General features: G+C 44.6%; 1 protein-coding gene across 2 annotated transcripts in view; it reads right to left on the bottom strand.

The window, feature by feature from the left end:
• The window catches only part of PMS2 (PMS1 homolog 2, mismatch repair system component), a 134,644-nt gene that overhangs the window by 28,337 nt on the left and 83,083 nt on the right, over positions 1-23,224 (bottom strand). Inside the window, exons 12-13 of one of the 2 annotated variants that reach the window (XM_073591015.1) lie at positions 12,504-12,671; positions 2,940-3,628 (exon numbers count right to left, since the gene is read on the bottom strand). In XM_073591015.1, coding sequence (XP_073447116.1) covers positions 3,571-3,628; positions 12,504-12,671 — 226 coding nt within the window. In that variant the 3' untranslated portion in view covers positions 2,940-3,570. Of the gene's footprint in view, positions 1-2,939; positions 3,629-12,503; positions 12,672-23,224 lie in introns of those variants that run through there. The other variant, XM_073591014.1, reaches the window with a different exon arrangement.

The raw sequence follows: 23,224 nt of genomic DNA, 5'->3' as shown, positions 1-23,224 counted from the left end.
TTTTCTCTCCCTGCCTGCCGACAGACAGCCTCCCTCTCAGCCTTATGCTGTGCTGACTAGTTATCCTTTTATACCATGTCTGTAATATGCTCCCTTATATCTCCCATGTTGTTATCCCAGTATTAACTATATACCCTGTTACTCTGACTTGTTGTCCTGTGACATGAATCCTAGCCAACTGGTTTCACTGACCGGTGAGTCAATTTTTATATGACTCTATTATCATGTTTGTTACAGCTGGCAGCGCAACTCCTCTGAGTGCATACCAAGCACTCCAGCTTTATTTGGGGGGATTCTATTCACTGCCCAATAACAACCAGTGGCCTCATTCCATCCATTATACCATCATCTGCCGTTGGTCCTCTTTCAAGTCCATGCGCATGTTCATGCAATTTAGGGGTGAGTGCCGGTTATACCTATGTGTGCAACTTTTCTTTAGTTTCTCCCCATATACTTTTCCCGTGGGGCTTCCTATCATCTCCCCCCCCCCCCCCCCTCTCGCTTCCTTTTCTCTCCTCTCCTTCTCTCCCCCTTGTTCCCTTTTCCTTCCCCTCCCCCTTCCCCTCCCCCCTTTTTTCTTCCCCCCCCCCCCCCCCTTTTTCTTCCCTCCCTACTTCCCCTATTCACACACTTCCCGTGGTTCCTTGCTTACTTGCACACTGTTTTATTTTTTAAATAATATACCACTGGCACCCCCCACTCTATCCCTCCCCTCAATTCATTTCTCCTTATTCACTCTATCTTATTATACAATTATCTACCCAGGGTCTGTTTAGTCATCCCCTGTGTTCGCCGCGGTGGGAACCACTTGGGGCTATGCGTACCCACAGGCAACCATAGAACGGGTGAGCCCATCCTTATTCTATTTATCTTGTATATTATATAACGTATTGTTCACTGTTCTTGCTGCTTTCCTATATCCCTGTATAATTTGTGTATGATTGTATTTACTACATTTATTGTATGTTGCACCACAGATATTGCTCTCCTGAGGAAGCGGTGAAACCGCGAAACCGGTCGAGAACTCAAGCTTTATTTGTGTCTACACCACTACAAGTTGTAATTTAATTGGTTGTATGCATTGCTCCCGTTTTTTAATTGCAACTGTATGTGTCATTGTTACAATCTTTTAACCATGGTTTCTATTAAAATGGAATTTTTATATTTTTTACAGTTTTTGTCACTATCACTGTTTATTACTATTAGTAAACATACCTGGTACCGGAATAGTCCCCTCGTTTTCTCCCCCCCCCCCCTCTTTAGGGGTTTCTGCCTTAGTGCATGCGGTATTGAGATATTGATCGACAGTGGCAGCCACCTGCGACCTCTCTCTACCTCATGCCCTTTGCCCTTGTATAATACTGACATACTTTATAATCATACACATAGTTGGACTTGGTGGACTTGTGTCTTTTATCAACCTCACCTACTACGCAACTATGTAAAGACAAGTGTGTCTTGCCTACAGTCAAGCATGGTGGTGGGAGTGTCATGGTCTGGGGCTGCATGAGTGCTGCCGGCACTGGGAAGCTACAGTTTATTGAGGGGAACCATAAATGCCAACATGTACTGTGACATACTGAAGCAGAGCATGATCCCCTCCCTTCAAAGACTGGGCCGCAGGGCAGAATTCCAACAAGATAATGACCCTAAACACACTTCCAAGACGACCACTGCCTTGCTAAGAAGCTGAGGGCAAAGGTGATGGACTGGCCAAGCATGTCTCCAGACCTAAACCCTATTGAGCATCTCTGGGGAATCCTCAAACGGAAGGTGGAGGAGCGCAAGGTCTCTAAAAGCCACCAGCTCCATGATGTCATCATGGAGGAGTGGAAGAGAATTCCAGCGGCAACCTGTGAAGCTCTGGTCAACTCCAAGCCAAAGTGGGTTAAGACAGTGCTGGAAAATAATGGTGGCCACACACAATATTGACACTTTGGGCCCAATTTGGAAATTTTCCAATTAGAGGGTGTACTCACTTTTGTTGCAAGTGGTTTAGACATTAATGGCTGTGTGTTGAGTTATTTTGGGGGGGGCAGCAAATTTACACTGTTGCTGTACAGTCACTACTTTACATTGGAGCTAAGTGTAATTTCTTCAGTGTTGTTACATGAAAAGATATAATAAAATATTTACAAAATGTAAGGGGTGTACTCACTTTTGTGAGATATTGTAGCTTAGATAAGAAGCGATGCAACTTCCTATATGGATGAGGTTTTTTTTGTCTGTTTTTTAACCCTTGCCTCTCCTACCTGGTCATCCTTGCTGCTAAAACTCTCCTCCAAGCACATTCATTCGCAACTGAGCATAGCAGAAAATAGGATTTTTTATAACAGCTTACCTGTAAAATCCTTTTTCTTTTGAGGTACAGTGGGGCAAAAAAGTATTTAGTCAGCCACCAATTGTGCAAGTTCTCCCACTTAAAAAGATGAGAGGCCTGTAATTGTCATCATAGGTATACCTCAACTATGAGAGACAAAATGTGGAAACAAATCCAGACAATCACATTGTCTGATTTTTGAAATAATTTATTGCAAATTATGGTGGAAAATAAGTATTTGGTCAATATCAAAAGTTCATCTCAATACTTTGTTATATATCCTTTATTGGCAATGACAGAGGTCAAACGTTTTCTGTAAGTCTTTATAAGGTTGTCACACACTGTTGCTAGTATGTTGGCCCATTCCTCCATGCAGATCTCCTCTAGAGCAGTGATGTTTTGGGGCTGTCGCTGGGCAACACGGACTTTCAACTCCCTCAAAGGTTTTCTATGGGGTTGAGATCTGGAGACTGGCTAGGCCACTCCAGGACCTTGAAATGCTTCTTACGAAGCCACTCCTTCGTTGCCCGGGCAGTGTTTTGGGATCATTGTCATGCTGAAAGACCCAGCCACGTTTCATCTTCAATGCCCTTGCTGATGGGAGGAAGTTTGTACTCAAAATCTCACGATACATTCATTCTTTCATGTACACGGATCAGTCATCCTGTTCCCTTTGCAGAAAAACAGCCCCAAAGCATGATGTTGCCACCCCCATGCTTCACAGTATGGTGTTCTTTGGTTGCAACTCAGCATTCTCTCTCCTCCAAACATGACGAGTTGTGTTTCTACCAAACAGTTCTACTTTGGTTTCATCTGACCATATGACATTCTCCCAATCCTCTTCTGGATCATCCAAATGCTCTCTAGCATACCTCAGACGGGCCCGGACATGTACTGACTTAAGCAGGGGGACACGTCTGGCACTGCAGGACCTGAGTCCCTGGTGGCGTAGTGTGTTACTGATGATAGCCTTTGTTACGTTGGTCCCTGCTCTCTGCAGGTCATTCACTAGGTTCTGGGATTTTTGCTCATCGTTCTTGTCATCATTTTGACCCCACGGGGTGAGATTTTGCGTGGAGCCCCAGATCGAGGGAGATTATCAGTTGTCTTGTATGTCTTCCATTTTCTAATTATTGCTCCCACAGTTGATTTCTTCACACCAAGCTGCTTGCCTATTGCAGATTCAGTCTTCCCAGCCTGGTGCAGGTCTACAATTTTGTTTCTGGTGTCCTTCGACAGCTCTTTGGTCTTCACCATAGTGGAGTTTGGAGTGTGACTGTTTGAGGTTGTGGACAGGTGACTTTTATACTGATAACAAGTTCAAACAGGTAAAGAAAAAAGGGGATCAAACTGCGCTAACAGAAACCCAAACTATAAACCAATAAACAAGTGAATAAGTAAACAAGATCATAGACAGCAGCAATTCTCCTGAATAACATAAGTCCAGTGCAGAATATAAGGAAAACAATAAAATCGCGCTAATTAAGTGATCAAACGTGAATTGAAAAATCAAACTGTGAGATTAATATATGAACATATAATAAATACAGTGATATAATCTAAAACGACCCACTCACTCACGTGTATTATCACAGTACTGTGCCATAAAGTGCAAAATGTGAGAAACTGCTTAAATGCAATAAACAATATTAGAAAAACCAAGGGGTTTGATTCCCGTGAATAAAAAAGTCCCTTTAAATAAAAGTGATTTGTGCCAATTAGGTCTTGAGAAGAAGAAATCCGCCACCGGTAAAGAAGGGGTGACTGCTTACCGGAGCCCCATGATCCCCCAACTACAGAGGATCAGGGGAAGCTGGTATGTAAAAACTCCTGCAGAGTATGACCAACGAGACAACTGCTGGGCTAATTTAGAGATGATAGCTGTTTCTAGACCTCCTCTGTAAGGCTCCTGATGTTCCCAGCTCTCCTCATAGAAAGGTGGACTCGACCATAGATGTACATAGTGAGAGAGAACACCCCATAGTGTAAAATCTCTTGGTTTATTAAAGGATAAAGTAAAATGAACACTTACATCAATTAAAATATAGCAAGCCTTGTTCGTCTGGTGCGCCGGCCGTAGCACACAGACTAACCCGTCCTGCTGAACGATCGGAAGACACATGGTGACGTCAGCCACGTGTCTTCCGATGGTTCAGCAGGATGGGTTAGTCTGTGTGCTACGGCCGGCGCACCAGACGAACAAGGCTTGCTATATTTTAATTGATAAACTGTATTTATTATATGTTTGTTCATATATTAATCTCACAGTTTGATTTATCAATTCACATTTGATCATTTAATTAGCGCGATTCTATTGTTTTCCTTAAGTTCAAACAGGTGCCATTAATACAGGTAATGAGTGGAGGACAGAGGAGCCTCCTAAAGAAGAAGATACAGGTCTGTGAGAGCCAGAAATCTTGCTTGTTTGTAGGTGACCAAATACTTATTTTCCACCATAATTTGCAAATAAATTCTTTCAAAAATCAGACAATGTGATTGTCTGGATTTGTTTCCACATTTTGTCTCTCATAGTTGAGGTATACCTATGATGACAATTACAGGCCCCTCCCATCTTTTTAAGTGGGAGAACTTGCACAATTGGTGGCTGACTAAATACTTTTTTGTCCCACTGTACATCACGGGACACAGAGTCTCAGTAATTACTGATGGGTTATATAGGGTATCACTAGGTGATTGGACACTGGCACACCCTAGACAGGAAGTTCAACCCCTTATATAACCCCTCCCCTTACTGAGAGTACCTCAGTTTTGTAGCAAAGCAATATAAGTGTATTAGAAGAGGGGAGGAACCTCTGTGTCCCGTGATGTACCTCAAAAGAAAATTTTACAGATAAGCTGTTATAAAAAGCCTATTTTCTTTCTCATACATTATGGGACACAGAGTCTTAATAATTACTGACGGGATGTCCCAGAGCAATGTTATCTGATGGGAGGGGAACAACAACTAGGGTGTAATCAGACCTGAGGACCTTGTACCGCTGCCTGCAGCACACTGCGCCCAAGGCAATATCCTCATGCTTTCTCACATCCACCTGATAAAATCTGGTGAATGTATGGACTGAAGACCAGGTTGCGGCCTTGCAGATTTGAGCCACAGAGGCCTGGTGATGCACTGCCCATGAAGCACTAATAACCGTTGTGGAGTGCGCCTTGATTTGAAAAGGCAGAACTTTCTGCTTCAAACCATAAGCTTGAACAATAACTTGTCAAATCCATTTAGCAATGGCAGACTTCGACGCTGCCTGTCCTCTATTAGGACCTTCTGGCAACACAAACAAAACATCCATTTTGCGAACCTGAGCAGTCGCTTCCAGATAGGATTTGACTGCTCTCACTACATCCAAAGAATGTAGTGACCTTTCTTCCATAGAACATGGATCTGGAAAAAAGGAAGGCAGAACAACATCTTGGTTTAGATGAAAACCTGAAATCACCTTCGGCAGAAAGATAGGATGAGGGCGCAATACCACTCTATCCTTGTGCATGATTAAATATGGCTCTTTACAGGAAAGAGTTGCTAATTCTGATACTCTTCTAGCAGAAAAATTCCTTGTCAACAGGACCAAGGGAATTTGACGTATTGGTTCAAAAGGCTGCTTCTGTAGAGCTGACAGAACCAAATTCAAGTCCCAGGGGTTTAGGGGCTTCGCACCAAAGAATACAAAGCAAACGAACGTTGAAACAATACTGACAAGGCCCAGACCTGGCCCTTGATGGTACTCAAGGCCAGCTTCATTTCTAACCCCATTTGCAGAAAGTCAAGGATTCTACCTATGACATATTTCCTGGGATGCCAAGCCCTGGATTCACACCAGGAGACATATTTCCAGACTCTATGATAAATCATTCTGGAAGCTGGCTTCCTTGCATTAATAAAGGTAGAAATCACAGGGCCTGAAAGCCCACGACTCTTCAGAACATGGGTTTCAATAGCCAAACCGTTAAATTTAGCGTTTGTAAGGCAGGGTGGAACACTGGACCATGGAATAGTAGGTCTGGACGTGATGGTAGGGTCCATTGGGAACTTACCGCCATTTTTACTATTTCTGCATACCAAGCTCTTCTGGGCTACACTGGGGCCACCAGAAGTACCAACTTCTTTTCCTGCTTGATCCTGCAAAGAAGTCATGGTAGTAGCAGAATAGGAGGGAATGGATAAATCAGAGAGAACCTGGACACAAAGATCTACATCTGGAACCCCCATTTTTGGCATATGATCAAGAAGATGTCGGGTGAAGAGACCATTCCCCTGGGACTAACTGACGGCGACTTAAGTAGTCCGCCTGCCAGTTCTCTACCCCCAGAATGAAGATTGCCGATATGCACGGCACACGCTTTTCTGCCCAGATTAAGATCTGGTTTACTTCTCCCTGAGTCGCACGACTCCTGGTGCCTCCTTGGTGATTGATATAAGCCACTGCTGTGGCATTGTTGGACTGGATCCTGACAGGGCAACCCTGTAACCTGAGCGTCCAGGTCTTTAGGGCTAGATATGCCGCACGGATCTCCAGAATGTTGATGGGCAAGGTCCTCTCAGTCTTGGACCATCTCCCCTGGACAGACGACTGTTCCAGAACTGCTCCCCAACCCGAAAGACTGGCATCTGTTGTTACCACTCTCCAGGTAACTGGTAAAAAGGATTTTCCTTTTTGCAGATTCTCCAGTATCAACCACCAACTGAGGCTCTGACGCACTGTAGGAGACAGACGCATCGGAAAATCTAACACCTGGACCTTTTTGTTCCAGGCAGACAGGATACTGTTTTGTAGCAGTCTCGAACGAAACTGAGCATAGGGAACTGCTTCAAATGAAGCCACTATCTTCCCCAGCAGCCTCATACAAAGGCGAATAGAAGGACCCTTCTTTGTCCTGACTACCTGAATTAGTTCTTTTAAGGCATTGATTTTTTCCTGGGGTAAAAACACTTTCTTCTGGGCTGTATCTATGACCAGACCCAAATACTCTAGTCTTCTTACTGGTTTTAAAGAAGACTTCTCTAAGTTGAGGACCCAACCTAGGTATTCCAGGTAGTTGACTGTGGTGACCAAGTTTTGGTCCAAGCGGGCTACCGACCGGTCTATCAAGAGCAGGTCATCTAGGTATGCTATTAGCGTTATACCCTGGGATCTTAATCTGGCCAGAGGAGGAGCCAAGATCTTTGCAAACACCCGAGGTGCAGTAGCTAGCCCGAGGGGATGAGCTACAAACTGAAAGTGGAGTTTTTCTACTTCGAAACACAGATATTTTTGATGAGCAGGGAAAATAGGTACAATCAGGTACGCATCCTTGATGTCTATTGATGCCAGAAGTTCTAATCCTTGTAGGATGAAGACTACCGATCAGATTGAATCCATGCGAAAGGACCGTACTTTTAGGAATCAGTTTAGATCTTTAAGATTTAGAATGGGTCTGACATCTCCATTTGGCTTTGGTACCATGAAAAGGTTTGAATAAAACCCCAATCCTTGCTCTTACATGGGAACTACCACGATAACGTTTTGCGACAAAAGGCGCTCCAACGCTAGAAAGAGAGACTTCTTTTTCTCTGGGTCTCTGGGAACATTTGATCTGAGGAAACGAGGAGAGGGGAATTCTCGGAACTCTAGCTTGTAACCTAGAGTTATTGTGGAGACCACCCATCTGCCCTGAAAATCCTCCTGCCAGACCCTTGAGAACTGTAGCAGTCTTCCCCCCACTCCAGCGAGCGTGGGCGCCCCTTCATAAAGAGGCCTTAGCATTTTGTCTTGTAGACTTCCACCCCCAGGACTTCTTTTGTCCCTGGGGTTGACTCTGAGATTTAATTCCTGAGCCTGACGGAAGAGGCTGTCGCGACTGTCTGGGGGCTGATGCTCCTGGCACTGGGGAAAGAGCACGTTTAAAAGTGGGACGTGTACTCCTTTTCTTAACTGGCAAGAGGGTGCTTTTCCCACTAGAGATCTTTTGGATATAATTGTCCAAATCCTCCCCGAACAGCCTTGCACCATGAAAGGGAAATTCAGCCAGAAGCTTCTTACATGGTGATTCGGCTGACCAATTTTTCAACCATAAGATTCTACGCATATGCACCAACCCAAGTATAAGGCGAGAGGTCTGGAGGATAGAATCTCTGATTGCATTAACTGCAAAACACAAAGCCGCTGGTAGGTTGGCCAACCCCAGGTAAAACTTTAAGCACCTGTTTTACATGGTCTTTCAAGTATTGACAAACTCAGATTGCTGCCACTGCAGGTTGAGCCACTGAACCTGCCAAGAAGAAAACAATTTTTAACAGGAATTCCAATTTCTTATCAGTTGGATCCTTAAGCATCTGAGCGTTGTCAACAGGACAAGTCAGACTTTTATGTACGGAGGATATAGCGGCGTCAACTGCCGGTATACGCCACATCTTCGTAAATTTTTCCTCCATAGGATAAAGTGTTGAAAACTTTTTAGGAGGGAAAAAATGTTTATCTGGGTGATCGCACTCAGAATAAATAAGCTTTTCCAGTAAACCATGAACAGGAAAGGCATGTGCAGTTTGAGGAGGCTTTAGTGAACCCAAACAAGAGAAGGGTTCTTCAACTGACTCAGATACAGGTAACTTAAATGTGGAGCGGACTAATCCAGCAAGAATTTGCACCAGCAACTTCTCATCCTGAGAAGTTGAAGAGGGCCCTTCTCCACTTGATTCCTCAGAAGAGGAGTCATCAGTTTGATCCCGATCCTCTGAGGGGGATTCCTCTCCTTTTTCCCCCAGAGTTCCTCTGTTTGAGGGTCCTGGGTGGCTTCCACTGAGTGAAGATGCGATTAAGGCCACTAATCTTTCCTCTAATCCATTTACGGTTGAGGAAAAATCCTCCTGAGTAATGTATACAGGGGCTGAAGTGCCAGAAGCAGTTGCAGCCCCTGACCCTGACGGCTCACCCTGGCCAGTCTCCCCAGGTCCTTCAGGGGGGAAGGTGCTGCAGAGGGGGGGTCCTCAGAGCCTGAGGGAGATCCCGTAGAGCCCCTATTTTTTTGGGTATTTGTACCTCTTCTGCCCATAGTGTCAAGCAACAAAGGCAGAGGTATTACCAGAATGCACTGACTGCTGAGCAATGTAGTTCAGCAACTGCCGCTGCTACCAAGTCACAGTCTGGTGCCTAAGTAAATGTTGCCTGGGAATGCCTGTGTCCCCCACACTCACATGCGCCCGCTGCTCTGTGTGGGCGTCTAACCAAGCCAAGATCGCGTTAACGCTCCACCCCCCTCCTCCGCCCACCCCCTCGTCTTTTTCAAAAAAGACCATTTTCCCGCGCGAGCCGAGGCTCCGATCGTCAGAAAAAGCATGAAGGGGAGGCTGGGGCGAAGGTGAGAGGAGGGCCGGTGGATGGGAAGCCGCTGTAATGGTGGTGGTGGCGGCGGCGGGTGGTGCGGTATACTACCGCTTCCCTGTTCTTTAAACCTAAGCCATGGGGGGAGAATCCCTGAAAGAAAAAAAACCCCTTCCCACATCCTACCTGGAGCATGGCTTGGAGGAGCGTACAGCATGGACACCGAGACAGACAGATCAGGCATGAAAAGGTATGTGCTCTTGACAGCCCCCAGTGGCGACTTTAGGCATAGCATACATTTACTTAAAGGAGAAACCTACTAGAATTAGAAAAATTCTTAAGGAGTCTCCCTTACCTTATCCAGCTGCAGGGTTCTGTGTAACAGACCCAATCTTCACCACTCACGGTGGGCTCCATTCAGAGACTGGGGCCCCCTTTGTATAGGGGGATCCGCAGTTCTGGGCCTGTAAAGCTCCCCTCCAGGAATATGGCTGAAATAAATACTGGATCCCGGTGTCCAGCTCTCTAAAAAGAGAAGCGTTACAGGTAAAACCTCGTTTCTTCGGACACGAGGCCTGGGTACCATCCAACTCGGTCTGGAAAAGACACCTTGAATGGATCCATTTGCATGGCTTGCCCCAGTGAGGATATTCCAGCTCAGCACAGCACATCATTACTCGTGACCAACACCTAAGACACTGGAGGAAAAACTGAGGTACTCCCAGTAAGGGGAGGGGTTATATAGGGGGTTGAACTTCCTGTCTAGGGTGTGCCAGTGTCCAATCACCTAGTGATACCCTATATAAAACGCATTGGTAATTACTGAGACTCTGTGGCCCGTGATGTACGAGAAAGAAATGCGTGTTCCCGCTCAACTTTTCATGCACCTTTTCATGCGTAATCGCACATAGGGTAGCCCATTCACTACGTTTGAAAATGTGCAGATGTGAATGCAGCCTTTAATGACATCCCAAACATGGTTAGCAGTTGCGTATTTTGCCACGCATTTGTCGTGCAATAAAATGCACTACATTTGCGGCAAAACACGCATTGAAAAAACATGCAAGGCTCTATAACCAAAAAGGTTCTTGAATTACTTTGCGGTGTTTATCGCACATAGGGCAGCCAATTCTTGTGTGCAGAAAAACCCTGCGAGTGGGAACGCTGCTAGTTTCGGCTACGCTTAGGTGTGATTTAAATATGCTTGGGAAGAGAGTTTTTAGACAGCAAGGATGACCTGGGAGGAAAGGTGTGGGTAAAAAACAAATGCTGCTGCAACTTCTGTGAGTGTTTAACATAGAAGTCTATGGGGCAGGGCACCATTGAAAACAATGTAATTTCTCTGGTCGTGCCATTCTGGGCTCACCAGAAGTCGCAATAGTGTGAAGGCGGCTAATTTGTGACATGTGCGTTCTGGTGTATTTGCGTTGCATTTAGGTGCGTTCCGGTGTGTTTTTTTTATCCATTTTGCCAGGTTCCAGTACAGTTCAGTGCAGAAAAAAATGCAGAATGTTTTTTTTTTTTCTGCACTGGAATGGACTGCACTGGTGTGAACTATGCCATTGGAATCCATATAACCTACTGTCCATGTGTTTTTTATGCAGAAAATGCACTGGACTGCATCTGGTGTGAACTGGCCCTTAGAGTTTTCCTATGACTCCTGGGCTGGAATAATTCAATTCTACATTCATGTGTTCACCCAAACCTATTAAGGCCTAAGGAAACATTTAGACGGGTGTAAATGATACACTGAGAATCAAATGCAAATCAGTTATATCAGATAATAATATTTTAGCTTCTTCCACAAAGCTTTAATAATAGACCACCATCTGTGACATGTCAGGATGGGCAGAAGGAACATATCAGCGCTTTTCAGTCACGGACGCACTGACCTAATTCAGATCAACTGAAGTTAGTCATAAACGGATTAACCACTTTAACACCAGGCCTTTTCTGGCACTTTTTGTATACATGTAACAATTTTTGCTAGAAAATTTCTTAGAACTCCAAGCATTTTATATTTTTTAAACCAGAGGCCCTAGAGAAAAAATTGGTGGGTTTTGCAATTTTTTTTATGTCACACAGTATTTGCGCAGTGGTTTTTTTAAACATAATTTTTTGGAGAAAAAAAATTAACTTTTTTGAATATTAATGCAAGAAACAAACAATTTTTGGTAAAATATAAAAGATGATGTTACGCAGAGTAAATAGATACCAAACACGTCACGCTTTAAAATTGCGCATGCCTGTGCTTTGCCGACAAACGACGCAAATTGTACTCTCCATAGGCGACACTTTAAAAGCCCTTACAGGTTACCACTTTAGATTTACACAGGGGATCTGGTGCTAGAATAACTGCCCATGATCTAACGTTGGCGGTGATACCTCACATGTGTGGGACGATCGCTGTTTGCGTGCGTGTAGGACTGACACGTGTGTTCGCCTTTGCGCGCTCTCATTTAATTTTTTTTTTATCACTTTTATTGCTGTTAGGAGTGTAAACATCCCTTGTGACAGCAATAAGCATGGGACAGGTACTTTATATGGACAGATCCCTTCCCTGCCCTTAAAAGCATTGGATCATACCAAGATCGGTGTTATCGAATGCTTTTTATTATTAAAAATGGAGCCATGTACATCTGGGTAAAACAGAAGTGATGTCAGGTCATCGCTTACGGGTTACTATATCAGAGCTGAACAAAGCCAATCTGGTCTTTGTGCGGCTCTGTGATCAGCTGGCGGAAGCGCGGGCTGGTCGATCGGGACTCCAGGTGGGACAGCTTTTCAGTCAGAGGCACTGACTCCATACAGATCAACTGCAGTTAGTCATAAATGGATTAAACATTGCATTGAGCACCAATTCTACTTACATGATAAGCCTTTGCCCTTGTAACACAGTGTTCTGCTGTAACATCTCAAAGTTGTACTTCTCATCTGTTGCATGCTGGTCAATAATGAAAAGGTCAGAGTCCAGCTTGGTTATAATGAATCCCAGATTAAACTGGCCAAGTATTTCCATCTTTGCAAACATGTCTTTGCTGAAAAAAATAAAAATAAAAATAGTAGTTTTGTGTTCACTGTAAAATACTTTTCTTGGAATCCATTGGGACACACAGGAAGTCATTCACCTTCAGGTCATACTACAGGAGAATTGCACCCTTACAAAAAAAAAAAAAAAAAACTAACCCAGGATAACCCCTCCCCTGCTACCCACATGCCTAACATTTTTGTAGTAAGCAGTCCCTCAATAGACTCAAATAAAAGGATTTTATAAGCAAGTACCAAAAATCTCTTTTTATTTATCGTGCATTAACAGATATAGGAAACCATTCACTTTTGGGACATTCAAAATCAGTCCAACTGAGGGGTGGGCATCACAGCAAACAAATGCTAACAGGCCCAAGCAAACAGAAAACTGGGGCTGTCTGCAGCTCAAGGAGCTGCCTGAATAACCTTAAAGTGATTGTAAGGGGTTTTTTTTTTTTTTAAATTAACATATCACACTTACCTCCACTGTGCAGCTCGTTTTGCACAGAGTGGCCCCGAAACTGCTCTTCTAGGGTCCCCCAACGGCTCTCTTGGCTCCTTCCCGCATCAGATAACCCCCTAGGAGAAGCGCTCTCCTGAGAGGGTTATTTTGCGGGCGCGCTCCCAAGTCCAGCATTCGGCAACTATAGCCACTAAATGTTTGACTCAGCCCTGCCCCCCGCGTCACTGGATTTGATTGACAGCAGCGGGAGCCAATGGCTGCTCTGCTATCAATCTATCCAACCAAGAGCCTGAGAACTCCCTGCAGAGAGACAGCGCATCCCTGTTGGGTCAAGTTCCAGGGCAAAGGTAAGTAAAACGGGGGGGGGGGGGGGGGGGGGGGCGGTCACTGCCAGGTATTTTTTCACCTTAATGTACAAGATGCATTAAGGTGAAAAAACACGAAAGGTTTAAAACCTCTTTAATCTGGCATCAGATGAGGCTGCAAAAAGCACCTGGTACAAAATATGTGACCAGAAGATCAGGTGGCAGTATAAAAAACAGTTTGCGTAATGCCAAAAAAACAAAGCACACAAAAGGGGTAGTTTACTAAAACTGGAGCAGGCAAAGTCTGGAGCAGCTGTGCATAGTAACCAATAGGCTTCTATCTTCAACTTGTTCAGTTAAAAGAGAAGTATTGGTTTTCTTTTTTTTGGCTATTCATACTTACCTCGGTGGATGCAGCATCAGACCAATGCTGCAGCTGTCCCCCAGCGTCTTTGCAATGAGAACCGAGCCACCGAACACTGCCGATGGCTCGGTTCTCACTCCTCCCTGAGCGGAGAGCTGCTGACTGTGAGTCGGCATCTCTCCTGCTCTGCTCCTCCATGCTCATTGGAGCGCTGAGCTGTGGAGGGGTGGGGAGAGGTCGTCTCAGCGAGCTGAGATTGCCATCAGTCAAGGCAGCTGGCGGATCCAGACTTCGGAGGTCGGGATGACACACTGTCTGACTGGTCCTGGTGAAGTCAGCGGAGAGCAGACTTCAAACAGCTCTCTGCTGAAAACAGGTCACAGGAGTGCAAAATGAATTGCACTCCTGTGACTCTTAGGAGAAGCCCAGTCTAAAAAGCTCAGGCTGGACTCTCCTTTAAGCTTTGAAAATGAAAGATAGAACCTGATTGGTTGCCATGCACAGCTGCTCTACATTTTGGCTGCTCTGGTCTTAGTAAATTTCCCTCAAAGTTCTAGTACAGTGCCCCTAAATAGAAAATAGTGGAACCTGATCTTTGACATTGTAAGCTTGAATAATAGTCTGTCTGTATTAGCCACCTACAATGCTGTGAAAAAGTATTTTTCCCCCCTTTCTGATTTTTTTTTTTTTTGCATATTTGTCGCACTTAAATGACTCAGATCAAATAAATTTTATTATTACACAAAGATAACCCGAGTAAATACAAAATGCAGTTTTTAAATAATGGTTTCATTTATTAGGGCAAAAAAGCTGTCCAAACCTGCCTGGCTTTATGTGAAAAAGTAATGACCCCCTAAACCTAATAACTGGTTGTGCCACCCTTGGTGGCAACAACTGCAATCAGGCGTTTGCAATAACTGGCTATGAGTCTTTTACATTGCTGTGGAGCAATTTTGGCCAACTCTTCTTTGCAGAATTGTTTTAATTCAGCCACATTGGAGGGTTTTCCAACATGAACGGCCTGTGTAAGGTCATGATACAGCATCTCAATTGGATTTAAGTCCGGGCTTTGAGTAGGCCACTCCAAAACCTAAATTTTGCTTTGTTTGAACCATTTGGAGGTGGACTTGCTGTTGTGTTTCAGATTATTGTCCTGCTGCAAAACCCAAGTGCACTTGAGCTTGAGGTCATGAACTGATGGCCATTCTCCTTTAGGATTTTCTGGAAGAGCTCAGAATTCATGGTTCCATCAATTATGGTAAGTCTTCTAGGTCCTGAAGCTGCAAAGCAGCCCCAGAACATTACGCTACTACCATGTTTGACTGTTGGTATGATGTTCTTGTTATGAAATGCTGTATTCGTTTTATGCCAGATGAAACGGGACGCACACCTTCCAAAAAGTAAAATTTTTGTCTCAATCCACAGAATATTTGCCTAAAAGTCTTGGGGATAATCAAGATGTTTTTTGGTAAATGTGAGATGAGCCTTTGTGTTCTTTTTGGTCAGCCGCGGCTTTGCATGGATGCATTTTTGTCCAGTCTCTTTCTTATTGTTGAATCATGAGCACTGATCCTACCTGAGGCAAGTGAGGCCTGCTGTTCTTTAGATGTTGTTCTGGGTTCTTTTATGATCTCCTGGATGAGTCGTCGTTATGCTCTTGGGGTGATTTTTGTAGGCCGGCCACTCCTAGGAAGGTTAACCACTTTGCCAAGTTATCTCTATTTGTGGATAATGGCTCTCCCCGTGGTTCAGTGGAGTTCCAAAGCCTTAGAAATGGCTTTAAACTGCTTCCTAGACCGATACATGTACATTACTTGGTTTCTAATCTGTTCTTTATTTTTTTTAGATTGTGGCATGATGTGTGGCTTTTTGTGATCTGTTAGCATGCTTCACTTTGTCAGACAGCTTCTAGTTATGCGATTTCTTGATTCAACAGGTCTGGCAGTAATCAGGCCTGGGTGTGGCAAGTGAAATTTAACTCAGCTTTCCAAAAAATTGTGGTTAATCACAGTTCCTTCATGATTCAGCATGGGAGGGGCAATTAATTTTTCACATAGGGCCAGGCAGGTTTGAACAGCTTTTTTCCCTTATAAATGAAATAATAATTTAAAAACTGCATCTTGGATTTACTCGGGTTATCTTTGTGTCATATTAAAATTTGTTTGATGATCTGAATCATTTAAGTGTGAGAAATATGCAAAAAAAAATAAAAATCAGGAAGGCGCAAATACTTTTTCACAGCACTGTATATAAAATGGTGAGAACTTTATGGGGGCCATCTGGGATAACAGAAAGGAATCCATTCTTCTGAAAGCAGTAATTGAGAGGTAGTCAAAGCCTGAACCACATCCAGAAAATGGAGGGAAATTTCCTCCTGTTAAACTGAAACCGGACAGAGCGATAGAAGAGTGATAGAAGAATGATGGTTTGGTTAAGATGAAAGGCAGAAACCATCTAAAGCAAGAAGGAAGTCCTGTACCACTTTATCCTTATTGAAAAAGGATTCCTTGCAGGAGAACGCTGCCCATTCAGACACTTGCCCCACAAAGGTGAACCCACCTTGTGGGTGATAGAAGAGGAAAGAATGTCTTGAAATAGGTTCAAATGGTGGTTATAAAACACAAAGAGAACCAGATTTGGGTCGCGGGAATCACAGTGGAACAGTTAAGGGAGATACATGTGAAATTCCTCATACAAAGGTCTTAAAGAGGAAGTAAACCCTGATGGGTTTACTTCCTCTTTGTTTCCCTGCAAAGGTAAAGCATAATGGGCTACTATGCATCGCATAGTAGCCCATTATGTGTCACTTACCTGACACAGGAGCCTGCAATGTCACCGCTGTCCCCTCTGCCATCTTCTTTCCTGGTATCGTGGCTCCGGTGCTGTGATTGGCCGGAGCCACAATGACGTCACTCCCACGCATGTGCACAGGAGCCGCCACTAACGGCATATCGCCGTTAGCAGTGGCATGCTCAGTGCGCCTGCGCGCCACTGTAAATGGCGCATGTGCCGTAGACAGTGGTGCCTGTCTTTTTGCAAATATCTCCTAAACCGTGTAGGTTTGGGAGATATTTCCTGGACCTACAGGTAAGCCTTAATCTAGGCTTACCTGTAGGCCAAAGTGGTCTGTAAGGGTTTACAACCACTTTAATAAGAAGACTGAGTAGACAATAGTCACTGATACAGGTTGGTGACCTTTAATAGTGCTGAGAGCCAAATTCTGGTAAAGACCCAGCTTTAGGAAGGGGAGGATTTGTGCAACAAAGTATCTTCTAATGTGCAAGTCCCAGGACTCACACCAAGTGAATTATGCCTTCTGTCTGATGCTGAAAAGCCCAGGAAGCTGTAATGGCTCTAGCACAATGAGCCTTCACTGGCAAGGTAGGAACCCTATCCTTCACTGCATAAGCTCTAACCACAACCTGATGAATCCACCTGGCAATGGTGGAATAAGATGCAGGGAAACCCCTTGCCAGAGTCCTCCAGGACCACAGAGAGAATCTGATCATCTCACAGAATCTGTGGAAGCAAGGTAGACTCTAGCATATCGAACTACATCCAGAGTGGAGCGCCACATCCCGAAGGTGCTTTGAAGCAAGACAAAATGATGGAAGCACTATGTCTTGATGGAGGTGAAACCACCCTAGGCAAAAAAAAAAAAAAAACCTTATCCTTGTGAACTACCAGAAAGGGCTCCTTACAATACAAGGAAGCCAGATCTGACACTTTCCTGGCAAAAGTAAAAATGAGAGCAAGGTCGGTCAAGGAGAATTCCCTAATGGGCTCAAAGAGGAGAAAGCACCAAATTTAGGTCCCACTGTGCTACAAGAGAATATCTGGGAGGACATTATGAGCCACCCCCTGTACGGAGGCATTTACCAATGTGATGCTAAAGGTTTTTGAAGATTGGCAAAGTCAAAATTTGTCCTGATTGTACTCAGAGTCAACCGCTGAGCCAGTCCGAACTGAAAAGTCAAAATACATTTCACGGAGTACTGGCGCAGACTAACCCTCTGCTGTTGACACCATGCAAAATAAGTTGTTTGTTTAGATCATGAGCTTCAAGAGCCAGGCCACCCACGAGAAGCAGGGTGTAACACTGGACTCTGTGCCAAGAGATCCTACCAGTCTGGCAATAGCAACAGGCAGTCCAACAGAGTACATCCACGTAACCATGTTCTTGGCAAGTTTGGGGCCACAAGAAATACTGGAATTCATTCCTACTTGTTCCAAAAAAGCAAACGAAAAGGTTTTTAAACAAAGAAAGGCATATATCATGGAGAACCGTTCCCACTGAGTCACCAATGCTTCCAATGCGAAAGCCATCGGGTCTGCAGACCCCTCCAAAATCTCTCCATCTTTTGGTTTACTCTTGACTTAAGGAGATCCATGTAAGGCGTCCCTCATCTCTGGCTTCTCTGAAGAGGGACCACTCTATCAAGTCCAAATACTGGTGACTAAAAGTCTGCCTGACAACTTTCTACCCCTGGCATTATCAGGTCTGCTTCCCTCTGACTTGCTCGACTTCTCTTTCTGCCATCCCTAAAGGCAACTTGTCCACCTCTGAAGGTCGACATGAACGGCACAAACAATCGAGACGAATGGTAATAGGACAGAGCATTTCCTGAAGCGGTCAAGCCCCTTATACCATCTTGAGCACATTCCCTGAACCCAACAGGCTGGCATCTGTCGTATCAACAATTTTTAGAATTGAAAATAAACGATTTCCCTGCCTCTAGGGCTGGATTGTGTATCCACCACACTAGGGAGTGACTGGCCTCTGCCTTCAAGCACATGGGGCAATCTGGACAATACGTTTGTTTGTCCCACATTGTCAGAATGCTATGTTGCAACATCCTGGAGTGAAGTTGGGCATACGGCACCTCCTCGAAGGAGGCCACCATCAGGCCCTCATGGAAAACCACCCAAGGGTTGGCGATGGGACCATAAAGTCTATGCTTGCAATCTTAGCAACAGAATTTTGGTTGGTGGGAGAAAAACTCAAGAGAGGGACCTGCCCAAGCCAAGGCCTAGGTGCTCCAATTAATGAGTCAGAATCGCTGCAGATTTTTGGAGGTTGGGTGTGCAACAGAAAGCCTGTAACAGATGAGCCGTTCATTAAATTGACTGAACAGACCATACCCTCAACTGAAGATCATCCAGGTATCCCATAATGTGAACACACTGAACGCAAGGCAAGGCCACTACCTTTGTTAACACTCAAGGGGCAATTTACAGGCCAAAAGGGAGTGCCACAAATTGAAAATGCTCTTTACCCAAGGCAAATAGTAGGAACAGTTGATGCAGAGGATAAATGGGGACATGCAAACAAGGCTCTTTATTGACCAGAGAGGCCAGGGAAGTCATCTTTTAGTCAATTCTATGCGGCATTTTCAGACTGTCAAGAAATGATTAAGGATTTTAGCTCTAAAATGGGATGCATATCTACATGCAAATCTATATATGACCTTTGGAACAATAAACAGATTTAAAGCAGAGCTCCTATAGCTGCTGACTTTTAATATTAGGCCACTTACCTGTCCATGGATCCCGCGATGTCAGCACCCCAGCCAATTTTTCAATCGGCTCTTGGGTGCTGCCGCAGCCATTCCTTGTAACGGAAACCAGCAGTGAAGCCTTGCGACTTCACAGCCGATTCCCTACTGCACATGCGCAAAGCGCGCTGTGCGTTCTGAATGGCCCAGTGGCAGTGGAAGGGGGCCGAACTTCCGAGGGACCTCGCAGCAGCCCCCTCCCCCCGAAAGGTGCCAAATGTGAAACGGGGGGGGGGGGAGCAAACAAGCAGAGCTTCCCGTTTTGGGTGGAGCTCAGCCTTAAGTACCCCTCCCCAAAAAAAAAGTATGGGTAAAATTAAAAGGACAGAGGCTGATAGACTGAGCCCAAACAAATGCATGGAATGTCTGAACCCAGATAGCTGAGAGAGCAAACAGAGGTCTCCAAAGTGGAGGAGCCCTGTCATAGAAGGTTTGAAACTGGGCTTAGCTGGGTTGATAGTCCAAGGTTTGCAACAGAATTGCTTTCTTGCTGTAGGCTGGAGGAGAAGCCTGTAAAAAACTAAAGAAACCCTTCCAGTAGAGGTCGGGGAATTACTCACAGGAATTACATAGTTACATAGTAGGTGAGGTTGAAAAAATACACAAGTCCAACCTATGTGCGTGATTATATGTCAGTATTACATTGTATATCCCTGTATGTTGCGGTCGTTCAGGTGCTTATCTAATAGTTTCTTGAAACTACCAATGCCCCCCGCTAAGACCACCACCTGTGGAAAGGAATTCCACATCCTTGCCGCTCTTACAGTAAAGAACTCTCTACGCAGTCTAAGGTTAAACCTCTTTTCTTCTAATCTTAATGAGTGGCCACGTGTTTTATTAAACTCCCTTCCACGGAAAAGTTTTATCCCAATTGTGGGGTCAACAGTATGGTATTTGTAAATGAAAATCATATCCCCTCTCAAGCGTCTCTTCTCCAGAGAGAAGTTGTTCAGTGCTCGTAACCTTTCTTCATAACTAATATCCTCCAGTCCCTTTTTTTAGCTTTGCTGCCCTTCTCTGTACTCGCTCCATTTCCAGTACATCCTTCCTGACAACTGGTGCCCAGAACTGGACAGCATACTCCAGGTGAGGCCGGCCTTGAGTCTTGTAGAGTGGGAGAATTATCGCTTTATCTCAGCAGCAGCTTGCTTGAGCCCATCATCTACTTGGACCCCCAGGTCCTTTTCCATCCTCAATTGCCACCCAAATGCATTATTTTACATTTTTCCACATTAAACCTCATTTGCCATGTAGTTGCCCACCCCATTAATTTGTTCAGATCTTCTTGCAAGGTTTCCACATCTTGTGGAGAAGTTATTGCCCTGCTTAGCTTAGTATCGTCTGCAAATAAAGAGATTGAACTGTTTATCCCATCCTCCAGGTCGTTTATGAACAAAATAAATAGGATTGGTCCTAGCACAGAACCCTGGGGGACCCCACTTTCCACCCCTGACCATTCAGGGTACTCCCCATTTATCACCACCCTCTGAACTCGCCCTTGTAGCCAGTATTCAATCCATGTACTCACCCTAAGGTCCATGCCAACGGACCTTACTTTGTACAGTAAATGTTTATGGGGAGTTGTGTCAAATGCTTTTGCAAAATCCAGGTACACCACGTCTACTGGCCTTCCCTTATCTAGATGGCAGCTCACCCCCGAAAAGAATGTTAATAGATTGGTTTGGCAAGAACAATTCTTCATGAATCCATACTGATTACTGCTAATATAATCGTTTTCATTACTAAAATCTTGTATATAGTCCCTTATCATCCCCTCCAAGAGTTTGCATACTATTGATGTTAGGCTAACTGATCTGTAATTCCCAGGGATGCATTTTGGACCTTTTTTAAATATTGGAGCTACATCGGCTTTTCTCCAATCAGCTGGTACCATTCCAGTCAGTAGACTGTCAGTAAAAATTAGGAACAATGGTCTGAGAATTACTTGACTGAGTTCCCCAGGATCCTCGGGTGCAAGCCATCTGGTCCCGATGACTTATTAATGTTAAGTTTTCCAAGTCTATTTCTAATTCTGTCCTCTGTTAGCCATGAGGGTGCTTCCTGTAATATGTCATGAGGATAAACACTGCAGTGTTCGTTACTGAAGCCCCCCCGATTCCCTCGTGAAGACTGAAGAGAAGAATAAATTCAAAACCTTCGCCATCACCCCATCCTTTGTAACCAGATTCCCTTCCACATGCTTTATGGGGCCAATATGGTCTTGTCCTCCCTTTTTTACTGGTTATATACTTAAAGAATTTCTTGGGATTTTTTTTTCCTTCGCTATGTCTCTTTCATGTTCTATCTTAGCCTCCCTAATTGCACCCTTTGTAAAATCTGAATGCTGATGATGATCCCTCAGCCTTGTATTTTTTGTAGGCCTTCTCCTTTTCTTTTATATGCATTTTTACACTGGAGTTAAGCCATCCAGGACTTTTGCTCGCTCTTTTACATTTCTTTCCCAATGGGATGCACTGGCTAATGCCCTTATTTAATATGCTTTTAAAGTGAACCCATTTTCCCTCCATGTTCTTTGTTCCTAAGATTTTATCCCAATTTATATCTTCCTAAATTGCCCCTTATTTTCACATCCGCAATCAGGTCTGTATTGTTGGTAATCAATAGGTCTAGTAATGCTTGGTTTCTAGTTGGTGCGTCTACCATCTGACCCATGAAATTGTCCTGCAAGACATCTAGGAACTGGCGAGCCTTGAATGAATGCGCTGTTCCTTCCGCCCAATCTATGTCTGGATAGTTAAAATCCCCCATTATGATGACACTTCTCATCCTTGCTGATAATCCAAATTGTGATAAGAGGTCCGTCTCCCCCTCCTCCCTCTTAGCATTGTGTTCGCTTGTTAACAGGGTACTCTTACCACTGGTGACCTTTTTGATGAAAGAGTCTAGGGTCCTCACCAAGCCTACCATCCTTAGGCTGAATCTTTTCCAGGTGCTTTTTGCAAGCTGGTTCCAATGACCAATATTTTAAGTCTGCATATCTGGACAAATAGGAGGCCCACCCAAGACATCTGATGTAAGGAGTCAGCCAGGCCATTGTACCCCATTTTCCTAGATCATCTGGACAGGCTACTTACTGTGACCCAGAATGAGGATGGGGAGAATTCGGGTTTCTCTGTGTGTCCACACCACACAAATGTTTGCATCACTTTATCCCCATGTCAAATGTGTGACTATATCAGTCCAAATTTGAGTGAATATTCCAGGCCAGCAGCCAAGAACAGTAAAGATGGCCACCTTTGACCCACTCAAACAGTGCGCTTATGCCGATTAGGACCCCAGGAAGAGCTGCAGGACCACCTATAGTTGTCCTCGATGGTGCCCGAGTGGCTAAAATTAACCCCGGGCTTCTCGATCGTTAACCCCCAGCTGGAGTCTCTCACGGAAAAAAGGGAGGGAGAGAGGCAGCAGGAAAAATGAACCCCCCACAACATAGGGAACAAGAGTAGCATTTCAGTAAAGATGCCCCTGCCCGGAATCTCCATTCCTGGGGGGAAGAGGGAATAAACCCTTATGGAGCCTGACTACAACCTCTACAACAGGGCATGACTACACCCTCTACGGCAGGGCATGACTAAACCCTCTACGGCAGGGCATGACCCCTTAGTGAGGGGCTCTTCAGGGACTGAGTCACACCGGTGTTGATCGCTTCTCCCCTACACCTGTATAGCACCCTGCATTACGTGCCAAGGTGGGCACCCGATGCAGAATCCAATGCCCGAAGCAACTTTGCTGGGGTACTGATCATGGGATACTGATCCCTAAAATGTGTAACATAATGCAGTGGCACAGTGCAGCAAGGAAACTTGATTGAAGAAATCTGTAGGTGCAACTACACTAACACACACAGAGATGACAC

This window comes from Aquarana catesbeiana, linkage group LG06 (assembly GCF_042186555.1).
Source record: "Aquarana catesbeiana isolate 2022-GZ linkage group LG06, ASM4218655v1, whole genome shotgun sequence".
In the NCBI taxonomy this organism is placed as follows: Eukaryota; Metazoa; Chordata; class Amphibia; order Anura; family Ranidae; genus Aquarana; species Aquarana catesbeiana.
The sequence above is the reverse complement of the archived record's forward strand: the minus strand, read 5'-3'. Positions and strand labels throughout refer to the sequence as shown.